The sequence below is a fragment of the Enhydra lutris genome, unplaced genomic scaffold (assembly GCF_002288905.1).
Source record: "Enhydra lutris kenyoni isolate GAN:26980312 unplaced genomic scaffold, ASM228890v2 scaffoldscaffold81, whole genome shotgun sequence".
Taxonomy (NCBI): domain Eukaryota; kingdom Metazoa; phylum Chordata; class Mammalia; order Carnivora; family Mustelidae; genus Enhydra; species Enhydra lutris.
Window position 1 is genome coordinate 2,117,622 of NW_019154165.1, and position 17,176 is coordinate 2,134,797.

Here is a 17,176-nt window from a genome sequence, read left to right on the forward strand (position 1 = left end):
GTAGTTCTCTCTTTTGATGGGATCCTTGTCTGGTTATGGAAAGAACCTAGATGTCCATCAACAGACGAATGGATAAAGAAGATGTGGTATATATACACAATGGAATACTATGCAGCCATCAAAAGAAATGAAATCTTGCCTTTTGCGACGACATGGATGGAACTAGAGGGTATCATGCTTAGCGAAATAAGTCAATCGGAGAAAGACAACTATCATATGATCTCCCTGATATGAGGGAGAGGAGATGCAACATGGGGGGTTAAGGGGGTAGGAGAAGAGTAAATGAAACAAGATGGGATTGGGAGGGAGACAAACCATAAGTGACTCTTAATCTCACAAAACAAACTGAGGGTTAATGGGGGGGGGTGGGGGGGGGGGGGATTATGGACATTGGGGAGGGTATGTGCTATGGTGAGTGCTGTGAAGTGTGTAAACCTGGCGATTCACAGACCTGTACCCCTGGGGATAAAAAGATATTATATGTTTATGAAAAATAAAATTAAAAAAAAAAAAAAAACAATCTTGACTCTTTAAACTGTGAACAGCAACTTACTTGTCACTCTTCTTTCTTTGCTCTATGGAGATTGTAAAGATGGCATGAGATCGGGATGACTGGGAGTTCATCGCTGTGGAGGCCACGGTCCTACAGTTGTTGCCCTGTTCCAAACAGGAAACAGTATCCAGAGCGACTACAACAGTCTTTTCAGTGAGTCCCACAATCTAATTCAAAGAAAGAAAAAAATGCCCTTATGATTCTGTTTTACATACTTCACCAGAGATAGAAGGACCAGCAGGTTAAAAAATAATGCTTTGATGTTCCAACAGAACCTCAGCAAACAGAACAGTTGTGGTGATGAGGACTGTTTTAACCAGCAGCTCTGGGATGACTGTAAACCATGGTCTCTCATCTCCCCTTGGGATTTCCAAAACAAGGGTACCAGACAACACTGGAGCTAGAAGAGATCTCTACATTTTAGGATAGAGCAACGGATAGGTGCCTTCTGGGGAGCCCCCAAGTGAAGGTCAGCTTTGGCCTCAAGAACAGCAAAGGCAATGCAAATAAGGTATTTCTCTTTGCTACTTTCTCCACGTGACCCTATGCCCCTCCCTATACCTCTGACTGGTTTTAGACATTTTCACTAGGGGAAACAGTGGGAAAACAGGGTCCTAGGCTTGGTACTGTATCTACCTGAGAGAATTTGTACACGTTAAAATCTCTTGGAGCCTCTGGAGATTGAACTAGATGATTATGAAGCCCCTACTAGCCCAAATATGCTATTGTTTTATTACTCCCTAGCTCCCAGATCTACATCTGTGGCCCTGATTTCTGGTCCTTTATTTCTAATTGCCTGCCACTCACACTTGGAAAATAGTGAATTATAAACCAAACTCATCTTCCTTCCACCAGCACCGACTCTCTCCACTTCTATTACTCTATGCTCAAAACCTCAGATTCACCTTCTTCTCCTCCCATTTCTCCGGACCTCATCTATCTCCCACTTGTAGCCATTTTTCTTTTGAATCCATTGCTTCCTTTTCCTTTCCACATCTACCTGCCTCGTCCTTCAAGCCTTACTTCTTATTTCATGCCTGAAGAATAAGGCAAAGTTTCTCCAACCTTCCTCACCCTAGTCTGTCTTCTTTTCAAGCCACTTCTGTTTGGTCTCCCTAAAATCCTGCCACTGAAAATGTCACCAAATCACTAGTTCTGTGCTAGATAATGAGGACCCGAGGAGATTTTAAGACACTCTCCTAACCTCCAGGAGCTAACACAGTTGGAGAGATATACACATAAGGTAAAAACTTGTAAAAGTAGCCAGAACTGTCTCACTTATATACTGTCTACAGGGATGGAACAAATGAAGCTTTAGCCTGGCTTCATAATCTGGTCCTAACACACCTGTTACTTCTCAACCTAGGGCCTCGAATCCAGACAGACAGGGCTAGTCTTACCACCCTAAGGAGTGTATTTTCTGCTTAAGCTACTCCTTGCTACAAGAATACCCTTACTTCTTTTCTCTCTACTTATATTCCATCTATCTCACCTGAAGAGTGGTTGACAAACTTGTCCTTACCCACCCCAATTTAAATCAAATGAGCACACTTTGTATTGAAAATTGTACCTCAAAGAATGCTTGGGATTTAATTCCTGCTTTGGCATGGGACATATAATAAAAGATCTTGGAAATGGGTCAAGACCTGGCTCAGTACCAATATTCTTTCTGGTGATAGCATGCATTTTGTCCAGGTTTCTTATCCCCACTATCCAAATCATCTTCCTGTATTCCAAGTGTATCAGGCTTTTTAACAAAGATTTTATTTATACTTGAGAGAGAGGGAGGGAGAAGCAGACTCACCACTGAGCAAAGAGCCCAACATGGGGCTCGAATCCAGGACCCTGGGATCATGACCTGAGCTGAAGGCAGATACTTAACCGACTGAGCCACCCAGGTGCCCCTATCAGGCTTTCAAAATAGGTCTGATCCTTCAAGTCTTGCTTTTAATACCTGGCTAATGTCTTAATAACCCAGAAGGAAAAAAAAAACAATCAGAAGCACATCTGCTCCTCATGCACCTGTACCCTAAACCTTCATCTTTCCGTGCAGTGAAGGGCGGAAGGGGAATAAGATAAGACACTATTTGACCAAGTTTTCCCAACTATATAAACTACTCCCTTCCACTTCCAGCCTTGGATTCTCTTCCTGAATACTCGAGCTGGAGCTAGACCCAAACTCTGCCTGTTTTCAATACTGGCTTCTGGATTTGGTCCACTCCCATATACAAAACTCCCAAACTTCCTCAAATTTTCTGTTCAGCTATAGCTCCTCATCCTGCATCTAAACCATATGACAGAAGCTTCTCATGTAAGTGATCTCTTCTTCCTGTGGTACTTATGGATTTAAAATGTTTCGTATTATTTAATTTCTTCCTTTTAAATATCATCCCAAAGCCTAGCATAATGTCTGTTATAGTGCTGGCCCAACAGAATTTTCTGTGACCATGGAGATGGTCCGTATCTGTGCTGTCCTATAGTAGCCACATGTAGCTACTGGGCACTTGACAATATTGGGCTGGTGTGACAAAGGGACTGAATTTTAAATTTCATCATATCTTAGTTCACTTAAGTTTAAATAGCCATTTGTGGCTAGGGGCTATTATAATGAATAGCCCAGGCTTGGAACTGTGTAAATAATTAATTAATATTTAGTTGGTAACAGGCAACAAGAAGATGACAAGACTTCCTTCCCCACAAAAGCTCCCATCTAGGAATTCTAGACTAACAAAGGAAATCAGGATCACACAAAATCTCAAAGACTGAGATGTCAGCAGCCGTTTAAAACCACAGTGGCAAATAAAAGGGATGTGAACTTCGGCAGAAGCCAACATTTTTCAGTAACAACAAATGAGAGACAAACACACCTTTATGCCTTCTTTGGGATCCTCTCGTATATTTATTTGAGAGGCTTTCTCACGAGACGGGCATAGAAGATCCAAGATTTCTTCGTTGTAAATCTGGTATTGTTAAAAATAAAGTGGTAAAAACAAGATGTTAACAGTGGTAATCTGAGGGTGGTGGGATCATAGGTGATTTTTAAAATTCTTTGTGACTTTCTGTATTAAAAAATTTTTACAACATATTATTTTCATAGTTAAGAAAAGGCCTTTAATCTCACATGTAAGTATTTGATACTTATAAGAATGAATACACATATTCATTGCAACAAAACTGAGACTGCTCTCTTAAGACAGTTTCTTGGGAATAGCAGACACGGTGAAAAGTTACACAAATGCCCAAATTCGATTCCTTGACAGTACCATAACATCATCACCTTCCCTGATTTTGCTACAGTGTTTAAGTAACGGGTCCTTAGTGGACGGTGGAAATGGGAAGCACACAGGAGAAGTGGCAACCAATATTTCAACAACCAGAACTTTCAGCATTTACAACAGTGTTTAGTACATAGCAAGCACCACATTTGTTTGCTATTATTGTTGGTGCTGCAATTTAACATACCAGGTTCTTCAGCAATTTTTACATTTGATTACCTGACCATAACTGGGTTAATCAAGAGATTCAAGAAGGCTAAATCTGAATGATGTTTAACTCCCACTCTACACCTCCAATACCCATTAACGTATTAAGATTCAACTCCAGGATGAAGTATTCACATACAATATAAAATTTCATGCTTATGTTATGTAAGTTTAATCATTGCTTGTCAAAGATATCACTGCTATGGAACCAACTAGTTAGTTTCCCCAAAACCATAAATTTCCTGAACATGTGTTTGAGGTCATGAAGTTAGATATAACTGGCCAATCCAGTTGTATAGTGATATTCACTAGAATGAAAACTCCACAAGGGTAGGGATTTTTATGTTTTGTTCACGGATAGATCCCAAGTACCTAGAACAGGCCCTGTAACACAGTAGGTATTCAGTAACATCTGTTGAACAAACACATCCCATCACACAGCTCAATACTTCACCCATTTTCTCTAACATTCTTCCTGAAGTAGAAGCATTATCACTTAGGCCTCAAAACAGCTAAGGGAAATCAAATATTTTTCTGCAGACTCTACAGGGAATCAGCAGCAGAGGCCAAATTGGAATTAAAGAACTCCTATCATCTTTTTATGCAGCAATGCCAACTCCTCTGACAATCAGATTAAACAGACTATTCTGACAAAAAAAGAACTGGGCGGGAGCCAGCTCCAACTGAGCCAGTAAATTTTCTCTATCAATTTATTAAAATGTACTTTACTAAAAATGCAATTTACTAATTTGTGTCATGCCAGGAAAAAACTTGATTTGGATTTATTTTTTTCTACCCAAAGATACATTTGAATTCAGTATAATTAAAGATAAATCATTTACCTCCAAGTACGACACTTTCAGAGTAAATTCGATGTCACTCTTTTTATCAATTTCTTTGAAGAGCAACTGTATTACCCTTGGGATGACCCCAACTGTTGGTTCATTCTCTTGCTCTGCAGTATATGCACCTCCCATTGAATAGGTTTTTCCAGAGCCAGTCTGCCCATAGGCCAGGACGGTTGCATTGTATCCTGGCAAAATAGAAGTCATAAGCATAGTAGTGCTCAAATATTTTCATCCAATCAACAAATACCCTTTCCTTCAGCAATTACTTGCAACAAAATTGAGACTGCTCCCTTGAGACAGGGGTCTCTTCAGAATAGCAGACACAGAGAAAACTTATATGCGTGCCAGGATTTTGCATTACTCCAAACCTGCAAAGGAGAAAAATACCAGCCCCTCTTCATTGTGTGCCCCTCTTCATTGCCCTTAAAAGCTAAGAAGTCGAAAGGTATGACTGAGATAATGAAAGTGGCCGACTCACTGCCAAGAAGCCATTCAGAGCTTTCCAATTCTACTTTTAGCCATGTTAAATTATGGGAACTAAACGAAAGTCTTAGAAGGTTCATAAATATAAGGGATTCCAATGTATGTGTTTTTGATGACCAGTCTTCATCTGAAAAGTCACCAAAGTTGATTTTTATAATCAATGAAAGCATCCACTCCTTATCTAAACTCTCAGACTGCATCTGGACCATATATATCAGCCTCCTTGGCCTTTTTTTTTCCTTTTTAAAAGAACTTGTTTGTTTAACTGAAGACCTTCCTTGATATTCTGAAAGATCATAAGATGTTCCATTACGATTTTCACTGTAATAAATAGCTAGTATCACCTGGCATGACCATGGGACAAAAGAATAACATTCTACAACGTTCTACAATACCACAGATATGTATATATAGTAATAACTGGGGAAACCAAGTTGCAGTACTTTTCCCAAAATATTCAGGGCTCTCTGGTATTGCGAATTCAGAGTAGAGGAGGATGATGTTAAGCTGACTGAAAAATATTGGCTTCATATTTGCACCTGAGAGCAATGTTAACCAAACATATATATTGGCATCACTATCTACTTTATATTGCCTCTAAAGACTATAATTTAATTCTCATAGATTCCCAAGTTAAGATAAAAGTATAGAACTATAGTGCTCTTACTGAGCTGTGAAGCAAGATTCTGAGGAAGATGACCAGATAATGAAGGGTCTGGAAACCATACTGTTTCCAGAACAGCTAAAGGAAAGAGGGGTGGTTTATTAGAAGAAACTTGGGCAGAATCACGTAATTGTCTTCTTTTTAAAAATTTTTTTAATTTTTAATTTTTTTAATAAACATATAATGTATTATTAGCCCCAGGGGTACATGTCTGTGAATCTCCAGGTTTATACACTTCACAGCACTCACCATAGCACATACCCTCCCCAATGTCCATAACCCCACCACCCTCTCCCTACCCCCCTTCCCCCTGGCAACCCTCAGTTTGTTTGTGAGATTAAGAGTCTCTTATGGTTTGTCTCCCTCCCAATCCCATCTTGTTTCATTTATTCTTTTCCTACCCCCAAATCCCCCCAAGTTGCATCTCTACTTCCTCATATCAGGGAGATCATATGATAGCTGTCTTTCTCCGATTGACTTATTTCACATAATTGTCTTCTGAATGCGTAAATAGGGAAAAGATTAACTTTATGGTGGAGGAGCCTGGCAGATAACACCATAATCGAATAATCGAAATGAACATCAGTAGTAATGAAACAAATCATCATGTGCTGCCAGACAGGATTCAATGGGAAGAACACAGCACCACTTCTGTGATATTCCTGCTACAGATATACAGCCTGAATTCAGTCATAAATAAACATCAGACAGACCAAAAATGGTAAACAGCTTACAAAACAACTGGTGATCTTCAAGAATCAGGATCACAAAATTAGAAAAAAAAAAAAATAGAGACTGAAAACACTTTAGAATGAAAGACACTAGATAGAGACAGTACAACTAAATACAAGTGCTTTTCAACGAGATCCTTTTACTCTAAAGGATGTTATTGGGACAACTGGTGAAACCTGAAACCTGAATGAAGTCTGAGGACTAGATGGTAGTAATGCAGCAACGCTAATTTCATCATTTTGATGCTTACATTGTAGTTATGTAGGAGGAAGCCCTTGATTGTAGCAAATATACACTGAAGTATTTAGGGGGCATCAGGTCAACACTTCATCTCAAGTGATTCAGGAAAAAAAAGTTCTTTATGCTGTTCTTGTAACATTTCTCTAAGTTTGACATTATTGCTTTAATATTTTAAAAATGTGAAGCAAAGTGTTCAGTGTCCTCTGAGCCACAACATCATTTAAAAAAGTGGAAAAAATATGTGAATTTGCCTAGAGGGATGAACTAACATCATGGGCCGAAATTATAGGGAAGCAAATTTCATCTCAATATAATCTAGCGCAATTGGAGTTGTCCAAAATCCAAACAATGGGACCACCTTGTGAGTCAGTGAGTTCTGTATCAGAAATAAAATTTAAATGGACACTGGAAGTTCACTTAGAGAAATTTCTGGAAAGCATTTTTCTTTGGATACAAAGTAAGACTACATGATGTACAAATGTGCCTTTCATCTTTAGGGGACTGGTGTGAAGTGGTTTAACTTCTTTTACATAGACCTCTGCTTTGAATTCTGAATAACCTCGTACTGGAATAATAGTAATTAAACACCCCTCAGGCACTGCTCCCTTCTTTAGAACCCTGCTTTCATGCTGTGGTCTTCAACAACACTAAAGTCTTAGCTTCTTCAATAAAGATTATTAACTGGTCAGAGGACTCAGGCACTTTAGGAAATAGCCTTCTTCACCTAAAAGAATTCCATTCATCATGCAAGATCTCTCTCAAAGATTCCCTGTGCTGTTAAATTCACCCCTAATCTCCCACACAGAGTTAGTGCCATCCTTTTGGTTTTCATAACACTTTGAAAGCAGTGCTACTTCTACAGCAGCACTGATTCTATTGTGTATTTTTAACTCTTAAAATATTTTTTCTTAAAGTGCAAAAAGGTTAAAATGTTTTATGTATTTAAAATTACGTATGTAGTCATCTACTTCTACTCCTACTCTTGGACTTTGAACTCTTCCAGGGCCTGAAAGCTATATAATTTTTCTCTGAATCCTCAACAGGCTTCAGAGTACCTGGGCCTTAAGTAGGTCGGCAAATGATCATCTTCAGCACCCATGAAAGAGCTTAGAATCTAATAAAGTTCCAGGACAAACAAAAATATATATACATGTCAAAGATGGGCAGAACCACAGAAAGCAAATACAGTAGAAAACTAGCACCAAGGGTACAGACTTTCACAAATGATACTGAGTTGGTTCCTAGGCTGCGGGCTTTTTGAAGGCAGGACTCACGTTTCATCCATTCCTCTATTTGCAGCACCCATGTACCATGACTGACACCAAACATACGCTCGAGAACAGGTGGAAGAATCAAATAGCCTCACCTTTAAATATGCCTTTTATGAGTGGTGCTACTGCTGTATTGAAGACTTCTTCCTGTTCCGTAGACGGGTCAAACACAAAATCGTAGGTAAAGGATTTGTCAGTACCAACCACCACCTAGAGAAGGCAAGGGACAAGGAGTAAGAAAAATGCAAGGCGAGACCACGCCCCTCACTGCCATTTGGCCCCAGCTGTTCAGAGGCAGGCCCAGGACTCTTCCTACGCACCTGAGGTTCCCCGGGTACGAAGGAAAGGCACATCTGGCAGCCCTCACTAATCTCTTTGGGGACCAGAGGGCGACATCGCAGTGCCACTCTTACAGGAATTCCCTTCACCTCTTCCTTCATGATCCTACAGTAGCACCGTCTCTGCGCAGGGGGGAAAAGAAAAGATACTTGCTGATTAATCTTTGGTAGGTCGGGAGTGGTGGGAGTTCCCGCCCGCCTTGAAGGGTGGGATGGGTTACGGAACTCGGCAGTATAGGTGGCAGCCTCCCCGTCCCCAGCGGGATCGCTGCCTGCGGAGAGTCACTGACCCTCAGACTGGTCCACGACCGGACAGCCCGTCAGCCCCACGCTCTGAAGAGAGAGAAGTGAAGTCTGAAACGAAAAGGAAAGCCCCCAGCGGAGATGTCGACAAAGAACCCAAGCCCCAGCGTACCGGGAAAGGCAGATCCTGAGCGAAGGTGTGCCCCCTTAACTCACCAAACTAAACGTCCCTTTCCCGGTCTCCCGCCTCCCTGTCCCGAACGGAGCTTTAACCGCCAAGTTTCAAATCAGTCCCTGAGGCGCCAGCCAATCGGAGCGCAGACAGATTGCGGGACAAGCACGCACGTCGGCGCGCGCAGGAAGACGCGTTGGGAAGGGGAGGACCTGCGCGCCGCACCCTGAACCCGCCCCTTCCGACCCACCGGAGCATCCGCTTCCGGTTTCCACACTGGATCGGCGGTGAGCGGCTTCTGAGGTTCCTGAGGCCTGCGGGTAGGTGAGGTGGTCTGGCGTGTACCGCGGCTTATGTGCGGGACTCCAGCGGAATGCGGGGCGGGGACCTGGAGGATGGCTGGCGGTGGAGGAGGGGTCGTTTTTGGGGACCCCCACCATTACTGATCACGACTACGGGATGTGGGGCGGTGCCGAGTCCTTATGGATAGTTGGAGGCAGCCCTCCTTTGGACTTCGAAAATTAGACGCTCCTGATTTCGCCTTCTCTGGAATGAATACGGTAACATCTATTTTTCAGGATTGTTGTGAGAAAGGAGATAATCTCTATGGAGTAACTAACAGGTTGCTTGGCATCCAGATGTTCAGCAAAGTTAATTGTTTTCTTCCGTCTTTTTTCTTCTTTCTCTCTCTCAGTCTCTGTCACCAGGAAGTGGGCTGAGCCCATAGACTGACACCCTTGGGGTGGAGTGGAGTTGTTTTTTGAAACTTGCTGGACTGCTGACCCCTTTGAACCATTTTTTGGTCAGCTTTGATTCACCCTTTCTTCCATTCCAGGGCCTTGTTGGAGATGGACAGCCGAATTCCTTACGATGACTACCCCGTGGTTTTCCTGCCTGCCTATGAGAATCCCCCAGCATGGATTCCGCCTCATGAGGTGGGAATGGTTGAGGAGGGGATTCATCCCTGTGGGCATGAGATGGTATATGAAAGGTAGAATGGCAGGGTTAGAAATCTCAATAGAGGGTGAATTCTAGCCTTTTTTGTAGCCAGGGGACCCAGAAGTTGGATTCTGAACAACTGGGGCCATTGGGAGCTTCTAATGGTATCCTCCTGCCAGAGTACATTCACACCAGAGAATTCTGGAAATTCAGAGCCCTAGTTTCTATTCTCTCAAGATAAAGAGGTGGGGGAGTTCCTGGGCTGCTAACATTTCCCCCTGCTATCCACCTCCCCATTTGGGCAGTGTTAGCTGTTCTGCTTACAACTAAGTTCATGGCCGCACCTTTTCCTGACTTCAAGGTGATACATTTTTAGTCCAGGTGAAGATATGTATAAAATCTAAGGCTGGTAGTCAGATTTCTGGGGTTGCTGTGTCTTGCAGAGGGTGTATCACCCAGACTACAACAATGAGTTGACCCAGTTTCTGCCCCGAATCGTCACACTGAAGAAGCCCCCTGGAGCTAAGGTGAGCCTATGGAACAATTGTGTCTTTTTTTTTTTTTTTAGATTTTATTTATTTATTTGAGAGAGAGAGAGAGAGCGCACGTGCACAGGTGAGGGGAGTGCAGAGGGAGAGGGAGAAACAGACTCCCTGCTCAGGACCCTGAGATCATGACCTGAGCCAAAGGATGTTTAACCGACTGAGTCACCCAGGTGCCCTGGAACAATTGTGTCTTATTCCAGGCTAGGTTTGTCTGTACCAGGCCCAGAAGTTGACAGTGGTTGAGGGGATGGATGGGAAAGCAGGTAGGAAGGTAAGGAAACTCTAATGGGCAGAAAATCTGAGATACCACTTCCATAATTTCTGACTCCTCTCTGAGGAACATGTAAGCCAGGCTGGCATACAGTGATGCTATTAGATGTTCTTGTGTGCATGACCTATATTGATCTGTGCTCTTGTCTTACAGTTGGGATTTAATATCCGAGGAGGAAAGGCCTCCCAGCTAGGAATCTTTATCTCCAAGGTATGTGGGCCTGGTAGGCAATATGGATTGCTCATTCCCTTTGTTAAATTACCAGATTGCAGAACCCTAGTGTCCAAAGTCCTGGGAGGAGAATGATACAGTAGACCTACAGAAGGGGCATCATGGGGACACCCTTTCCCATGTAAAACTTCTCACCTGGCAAACCATCTGTTTCCTCACATTGTCTCACACACATGCACGCTAGCACCTTACATTTGAATAGCACTTAATTTCACTTACAGCCCTTGAAATTCTCTCACCTCAATCTCATGTATTCTCTCCTTGCCAACAGGTTATTCCCGACTCGGATGCACATCGGGCAGGACTTCAGGAAGGGGACCAAGTCCTAGCTGTGAATGATGTGGATTTCCAAGACATTGAACACAGCAAGGTGAGCACAGCATCTGGGCTTTGGTGAAGTGAGAAGTCGTCCCTGGTAGGAAAGGTTGGACAGGATTAGCCTAGTCTCTAACTTGATAAGAAGGAATCTCCAATGAGGAAGTCCATTAGAAAGAAGCAGCTAGTAGTGACCCGGAAGGTTGGAGTAGCAAATGATTTTCCTCTTGTTATGGTACTGTTCTGGATCGTATCTTCATTTGTACAAGCTGCTGTGTTCCTTCCAGGCTGTTGAGATCCTGAAGACAGCCCGTGAGATCAGCATGCGTGTCCGCTTCTTTCCCTACAGTAAGTGCCACTCACTTTCTCGTTTACCTGGGAGGGCCCTGCGTAGGAACTCTTTAAATACGGATTACTAAAGCCCCCGCTGCCACCAAGCTGGGGATGGGGAACTGGGAGTGCAGGCCTGAAAGTAACCCGTTCTTATCTTCCTTTTCTTTTCTCCTTTTCCCCAGATTATCATCGTCAGAAAGAGAGGACTGTACACTAGAGAGTTGCAGCCCATAGCGCTCCACATGGAATCTTCTAGGACAAGCTGGTTAGGCCTCAGGGAAGCCTCTTGGGAAACTTTACTCTCAGCCCCACCCTAGCAGAGCGGAGTGGGGAGGCTGGGGACACAGTGAGGCCCCGACACCAAGCCATCTAGCCAGCTGCATTACCCAGACTCTTTTGTACTTCTTGTTCCCTCATTCTGTAGGTGGGCTTCATTCCCTGAAACGGGAAGAATGGAGATCTCTAGATATAGCCTGTAGAGAGCCCGGCTAGAAAAGGCAACTGACATTTATTGGGGACCACGTGCTAGACAACTGCACATGTCACACCGTGTTCACTAGAGTCTAGAAATTAATAGAAGAAAGAATTTTGAGGCAACTGGTGTTTATTGACTACCGCGTGCTAACCAACTATACATTTGCCCTCTCATTTTCATCAGAGTCTAGAAATCAGTAGCGAAAAGAATCCTGGGGGCCTTCCATCTCATCCCATTGTTGTACTACCTGTTTCAGACCCTCCAGAGACTCCCTGGGATTGTTTTTCCCCATCTCCCTCCTCCTATCCTCTTCTCTGCCCTGCCCTCCTGCCCTCCAAAGTAAAAGGCAATGCTGAGGAAATGTCGGTGTGACTTTTGGATGATACTGACTGGGTTTTAAATGCTATTGAGGCAAAAATAAAAGCTCTTCCAAGGAGAGGAGCCAGTGGGAAGTATGAGCACAACTGTATCTGGCCAGTCCATCAGGAAGGTGCAGGAACCTTCCCTTCAGTGTAACTGAGGAATGGTATAGGGTGAGGTGAGTACTGGAAGAAACAGTGCCCCTTCCCTCATGAACTTTGGGCTTTTCTTTGCAGGGACGTGGTATTAAGGTAGTTGTCTTCTTCCCCAGGATCTTTGATCTGGTACACAAACGAAGGGAGAGGCTTAAAGGTATTCCTTTCAGGGATAGCAGTAGGAAATTGGTTCCCAATTTCCAACTTGTAGGCTGAGTGGTACTATTGACTTCCCTCCTTTTCTCCACTCCAACACCCACATAACCTGCCACGGTCTTCATTACCAGTTCATTGTTAGCGATTCCAGGCCACACTTTATGCCATTTCCATTGGCATCTTTAAAATACCCATTCAGAACAGAAAGGTTTCTAATGAGGTATGGGGTGAAGTCCCCCCATGATGAAAGTCCCCAGTTTGTTGTGAAAGAATCCTGGGAAGCTTAAATGTGTATTTCCACGCCCTGGCCCTGGAGAGTGATTCTGTTGTTCTGGGGTGGAACCTGGGAATCTGAATTTTTTAAAAAAGTCTTCAAATGGGGGAAACCGTTCTAAACAGTATATGGCTATGAGTAGGTTCTGGCTGTCTCTATAAATCCCATCTCAGCTTTACTACGTGCTACTGGCAGGTAGCAATGTCCTTGGGAGTGGAGTTAGAGGCAGTCTCCGATTCCTTGGGAAATTAGGCTCCTGCTCCTGCTTCCTGTGCTGCCCCCCAGCGGCCATCTGAAAAACTGGAGGCTGAGACTTGCCCAAAGGCCTGTTGGCTGAGTGGGCTGAATGTCGAGGTCAAGTACTCTGCCTGCGGTTAACAGGTTTAACAACATCTCGTCTAAGAACTGTGGTAGACATGGTAAAAAGTCCCAGCTAGGTGCCATGGGCCTGAGAGGCAAAAAGCCTCCTGCGCTAAATTTGTTCTCCCTCGGAGGTACCTGGAATGGGCAGGATGCAATTGCATTGTAACCGTACAGACATAGCACGGAGAAGATGAACGATAACAGGCTGAGGCCCAAGGACCAGTGGTTTATCGGGTGTAGATAAGAAACCATGGGGAATGAACTCTAACTGCCTTTGAGGTATCCCAGCTGCCATAGGCCTGCATGCCCTAGAGATGGCTTTTAGCAGTCAAGAGAATGTAAGGTAGGATTCCTGGGCCCTGCAAGAACTTTCCACCCCCAACAGCTGCGAGATGCAGTTGAGAAAGAACAATAGCATTTTCAGGGGTTACGTTTTAAAAAAAAAATTTTTTTTTTAAGTTTTCATTCATTTGACAGATGCAGTGAGAGAGGGAACACAAGCAGGGGGAGTGGGAGAGGGAGAAGAAGGCTTCCCGCTGAGCAGGAAACCCAATGTAGGGCTTGATCCCAGGACCCTGGGATCATGACCTAAGCTGAAGGCAGACACTTAACAACCGAGCCACCCAGGTGCCCCTAAAAATTTTTATTTTAAGTACGCTCCACACCCATCGTGGGGCTGGAACTCAGTGACCCTGATGTTAAGAGCCACGTGGTCCACTGACTGAGCCAGCCAGGTGCCCCTTGGGGGTTCTATTTTAGCTCCTAAGCTCAGGAATTGTATGAAAGCTTGGTAAGTACCCAAGTATGTATGTATTTATTTTTAATATTATTTATTTATTTGAAAGTGAGACAACACAAGCAGGGAGGAGGAGTAGAGGCCAAGAGAAAGGCAGGAACCACACCCCCCACACATGCACACACTGAGCAGAGACCCTGATGTGGGGCTTGATCCCAGGACTCCAGGACCATGACTCAAGTGGAAGGCTGTGACACTTCACCGACTGAGCCACCCAGGTGCCCCAGTAGCCAAGTATTTAAATCTTAAATCTGAGGGTGGGGGAGATGGATTACTGGGAAGCCCAAATGCAATAAAGTCATCAGATTAGACAGAGTCAATGTCTTTTGATGCCTGACTCTATGGAAGGCTCCAGTTGAATTTCCACCACTGTAGTGTGTATTAAGGTAAGAGGGATGTAGCTGGGGTTAAATCTCAGCTACCAGGGGGGCAGCTTCTAGGAAACCGAAGAATTCTGATCTTATCTCTTGCCTGAAGGAAGACCAGGGAGCTGTTGTTGGCTGAGGTTAGTCCCATTTTCCCTAAAATAGCAGTCAACCGTGGCCATCAAATCAGCAAAGGAAGTCTGCCTTCTCTACATTACACTCCCTAGCCCAGCAAAGCTGGGAGAAAAGATAACCCTCTTCAGTGGAAATGAATTCTGGATGGCAGAGTGGAAGCCATGTGCTGGAATAACTCTATGTGCATGCGTGTGTGTGCGTGTGCACGTGTGCGTGCACTTGTGCAAAAGGCCAGGTTCAGAGATTCTGGGCCTTTGTGCTGCATGATGGGGAAATGAACCTTGTACCCACCCCAAAATAGGACAAGCCAAGGTTATCCAAAAGAGTAAGCAGTGAGAGGTAGTTAGAGACAAGAGTACAACAGAAGTACAAAGAGAAATGGGCATTACATATTTCACATTCTAACTGGTTTGGGCACTGGTTTCAAACATCACACTGAGGTCTCTGGCTATTTCTTCCCTGTCATCTGCAGAGACTTGTTTGGACAAATGAGAAATGATACAAGGCACCAGATAGTGGTAAATGGTAACTCAAAGTGAATAGGGACGGATCCTTCTGAAGTCTAATGATGCCTCCCCAGGATATGAACCATAGAAGCCTTGAACCCATCACTTTTCTGTTCCCTGAAACTGGTAAACTTCTCCCATGTAAACACAGCACAGTAGACCCTCGCCATAGGAATTGAACTCTAGGTGTGCCAGAAGTCGTCGTTCTTCCTTACCTATTGTTGTTCAGATCAGTGTTGTTACCCACTTACACGATGATGATATCATCACCTCTTTCTGCTTCTACATCTACCCACTTACGTGTCTCCTTGAAAACGATGTCTGTGAGAGAATGTTGCGGAGAGTTGAAACACTTAGTAGAGGTTTAGAGAGAATAATGTACCTGTCCTTCCTCTCTGCTAGTCTTACCAACTTCCCTATTGTTTTCCTCAATCCCTTTTTCAAATAAAACATGGCATAACACACACTTGTGGTGTCCTAGACCAGCCACTATAGTAGTTGAATCGTGTGGACCCAGAAATTTAGGCTGCAAAAGCACTCCCAGCCAGCTGTGTCCCATAGCTGCAGCTGAACCTGCATAAGCAAATGTTGAGAGGGATGCATAGGTGGCTTGGTCAGTTAAGTGCCTGCCTTCGACTCAGGTCATGATCCCTGGGTCATGGAATCGAGACCTGCATTGGGCTCCTTGCTCGGCAGGGAGCCTGCTTCTCCCTCTGTCTGCTGCTCCCCCTACTTGTGCTCTCTCTGACAAGTAAATAAAAACTTTTAAAAAAATGCTCAGAAGGGAAAGAAACGTACCTTTTAAAGGTTAAAACTTAAAAGGTGAACCAAAAAGAATCAAGGAAACCGTGTCCTTGAAAAGTGGCTGCTACAGCCACAAACCAAGTAGCCTACCATCCTAGGACAGATCCAATCACAATATATTATCTTCATTAAGGAAGACCCCATGGAGCAGCCAACTTAAGGATTCAAAGCCTCTTGGACTCTGTTACAGGGGGAGACTAGATGGAGGCAGAGAAAACGAGAAACAAAGCAGGGTTTGGTCATTTGGGGAGGTTCCATATTTTTTCCCCCTGCTTTATCCACAGATAATCCAAGACAGAGCTGCCCTACCATTAATGAATAGGCCTAACGGGCCAAGGTATTGAGTTAGTGATGTGAGAGTGAACACTCAACATCTGGTCCTCCCAAGCACATGATCTTAGGAAGTCCAGTCCAATGATTGCCTGCAACCCAGGGTCAGGTACTCTGCACCCCTCCTCTCCTTCCAATACCAGGCAGTCTTAGAACCAGAAGTGGGGAATGGCCCTTGAGAAGGTTGTCCTGGCTCAACTTCTCAATGCTTACAATAGATAACTTTGAGACGAATCCCTAGGTGGGTTGGCTGAGGAGGGGACAAAATGTTCTGTGTGATGTCTTGCTGGTGGGCTCCCCTGGCAGGCACAGTTGAAGGTATAGTACAGGAAGCCGCTGAGGAGCGGTATCTTCCCCACTGTGAGGTGGGTAAGTGGGCCAACCATCACCCCCAGTGAGGAGGAGGAAATTGATCCCGCCCCCGACACTCTTCCATCCCAGTCACACCTCCCTATCTCCAAAGCCCCACCCAGATACCCCCCTTCTCCTTGCTCTGCTCCCCCAGGCACATGAGTTTAGGCTTGTGCAGGGGTCGGCTCAGTCGTTTCCAGAAGCCTCTGGTTTGCCGTGGGCCCTGCGTGCGAGGCTGTACATGGCGGCAGGTGGATGGTGTGCTCTCTGTCCATCTGCTCATCACCTTGCACACGGACTCGGGGTTGGGGGTATGGCCACGCCCCCTCAGGCCCTGCCTGGAGCTGTGGGTGATCCGTGGGAGATCGCGGCAGTGACGTGAAGGGGGAAGGGGGGGCTGCGGAGGTAGGGTGGGGGTGGGGATAGCCAGGGTCCAGAGGGCAAGT

At 44.4% G+C, this 17,176-nt stretch overlaps 2 protein-coding genes across 6 annotated transcripts in view; one reads left to right on the forward strand and one right to left on the reverse strand.

Moving 5' to 3' along the window:
- The window catches only part of LOC111161023 (kinesin family member 4A), a 114,175-nt gene extending 105,057 nt beyond the window's left edge, over positions 1–9,118 (reverse strand). Inside the window, exons 1-6 of the mRNA XM_022524466.1 lie at positions 9,071–9,118; positions 8,594–8,734; positions 8,369–8,483; positions 4,878–5,068; positions 3,421–3,513; positions 554–720 (exon numbers count right to left, since the gene is read on the reverse strand). Coding sequence (XP_022380174.1) covers positions 554–720; positions 3,421–3,513; positions 4,878–5,068; positions 8,369–8,483; positions 8,594–8,713 — 686 coding nt within the window. The 5' untranslated portion in view covers positions 8,714–8,734; positions 9,071–9,118. The remainder of the gene's footprint in view (positions 1–553; positions 721–3,420; positions 3,514–4,877; positions 5,069–8,368; positions 8,484–8,593; positions 8,735–9,070) is intronic.
- A 166-nt stretch (positions 9,119–9,284) lies between these two features.
- Positions 9,285–12,496, forward strand: LOC111161026 (PDZ domain containing 11). 5 transcript variants are annotated; one of them, XM_022524470.1, is made up of 7 exons: positions 9,285–9,346; positions 9,862–9,961; positions 10,409–10,492; positions 10,935–10,991; positions 11,284–11,382; positions 11,615–11,675; positions 11,843–12,252. In XM_022524470.1, the coding sequence occupies exons 2-7, from the start codon at positions 9,875–9,877 to the stop codon at positions 11,875–11,877; spliced, it is 423 nt and encodes a 140-aa protein (XP_022380178.1). In that variant the 5' UTR covers positions 9,285–9,346; positions 9,862–9,874; the 3' UTR covers positions 11,878–12,252. The 5 variants fall into 5 exon arrangements, with proteins under 5 accessions (XP_022380178.1, XP_022380181.1, XP_022380182.1 ...); XM_022524473.1 differs by having other exon boundaries at positions 9,287–9,355; XM_022524474.1 differs by having other exon boundaries at positions 9,295–9,313.
- The last annotated feature ends 4,680 nt before the right edge of the window (positions 12,497–17,176 follow it).